General features: G+C 64.3%; 1 protein-coding gene across 1 annotated transcript in view; it reads right to left on the reverse strand.

The window, feature by feature from the left end:
• Positions 1-84: 84 nt before the first annotated feature.
• LOC112124446 (serine/threonine-protein kinase BRSK1-like) overlaps positions 85-1,351 on the reverse strand; it is a gene marked incomplete at both ends in the record, with an annotated part of 3,962 nt that continues 2,695 nt past the window's right edge. Inside the window, 2 exons of the mRNA XM_026662852.1 lie at positions 85-118; positions 421-537. Of these exons, the coding sequence (XP_026518637.1) occupies positions 85-118; positions 421-537 (151 nt within the window). The remainder of the gene's footprint in view (positions 119-420; positions 538-1,351) is intronic.

Below are 1,351 nucleotides of genomic sequence, written 5' to 3' on the forward strand. Positions count from 1 at the left end.
TGGGGCAGGGAGGGGCAGGATATGGGGGTTGATGGGCCGTGGGGCTGGGTGTGGGGCAGGGCGGGGCGGGACTCCGTGACTTACCTTGATCACCTCGGGACATGCATAGTGGGGAGAGCTGGGGGGCCAGCAATGGGGGAAGAAGAGAGAGACAGACAGACAGACAGACAGAGGGAGAGACAGAGTGAAAAGGAGGCTCAGTCCCGGGGAGGGGGCGGCTGAGTCACACAGGCCCCGCCCCCTCACCCCACACCTCCCCATGGATGCCCCGCCCCACCCCCAGCCGGGGCGGGGAGGGGGGGCGCCGAGGGAGACAGCGCCTCCGGCAGACCCTCCTCCCTGCCGGCCAGTCCTCCGAGGCCCCCGCGGATCTCAGCCCCCCCGCCCTGCCCCGCCAGCCCCCCACCCCGTGGGGCTCACCCACAGCTGGTCTCCAGCAGGCTGGCCCCGACCTGCAGGGACGCCATCCCGAAGTCCGCGATCCGGATGTTGTTCTTCTCGTCCAGCAGCAGGTTCTCCGGCTTGAGGTCACGGTGGCTGCACCGGGGCAGAGGGAGGGTTAGAGACCCTCGGGGGGCTAAGAACCGGCCCTGCCCCCAGTGCAAATAGGAGTGACTCTGGATTGACCCTAGGGGGCTGAGATCAGAACCGGCCCTGCCCCCAGTGCAAACAGGAGTGACTCCAGATTGACCCTGGGGGGCTGAGATCAGAAACCTATCCCCAGTGCAAACAGGAGTGACCCCGGGGGGCTGAGATCAGAACCGGCCCTGCCCCCAGTGCAAACAGGAGTGATTCCAGAATGACCCTGGGGGGCTGAGATCAGAACCTGCCCTACCCCCAGTGCAAACAGGAGTGACTCCAGATTGACTCTTGGGGAGCTGAGATCATAACCCTATCCCCATTGGAAACAGGAGTGACTCCAGATTGAGCCCAGAGGTTAGAGATCGGAACCAGCCCTTCCCCCAGTGCAAACAGGAGTGACTCCAGATTGACCCTTGGGGAGCTGAGATCATAACCCTATCCCCATTGGAAACAGGAGTGACTCCAGATTGAGCCCAGGGGGCGGAGATCAGAACTTGGCCCTGCCCCCGTTGTAGTCGGGGTGACTCCGGATTGACCCGGAGGGCTGAGAGCAGACCGACCCTGCCCCCAGTGCAAACAGGGGTGACTCCAAATCAATCCGGGGGGAGGAGGGGGGTCAGCTCAGAACCCGGCCCGGCCCCCAAACCCATCACTCGTGGTGAGGGGGAAAAGGAGAGGATAAAAGACATACTATTGCTCCCAGCGAGGGAAACGCTGCCTGAGCGGGAGTGGGGAGAACAGGGCGGGAGGTAGGGGTCACGGGGCCGGG

The sequence above is a fragment of the Terrapene carolina genome, unplaced genomic scaffold (genome assembly GCF_002925995.2).
Source record: "Terrapene carolina triunguis isolate 2854851 unplaced genomic scaffold, T_m_triunguis-2.0 Scaffold30782, whole genome shotgun sequence".
In the NCBI taxonomy this organism is placed as follows: Eukaryota; Metazoa; Chordata; order Testudines; family Emydidae; genus Terrapene; species Terrapene triunguis.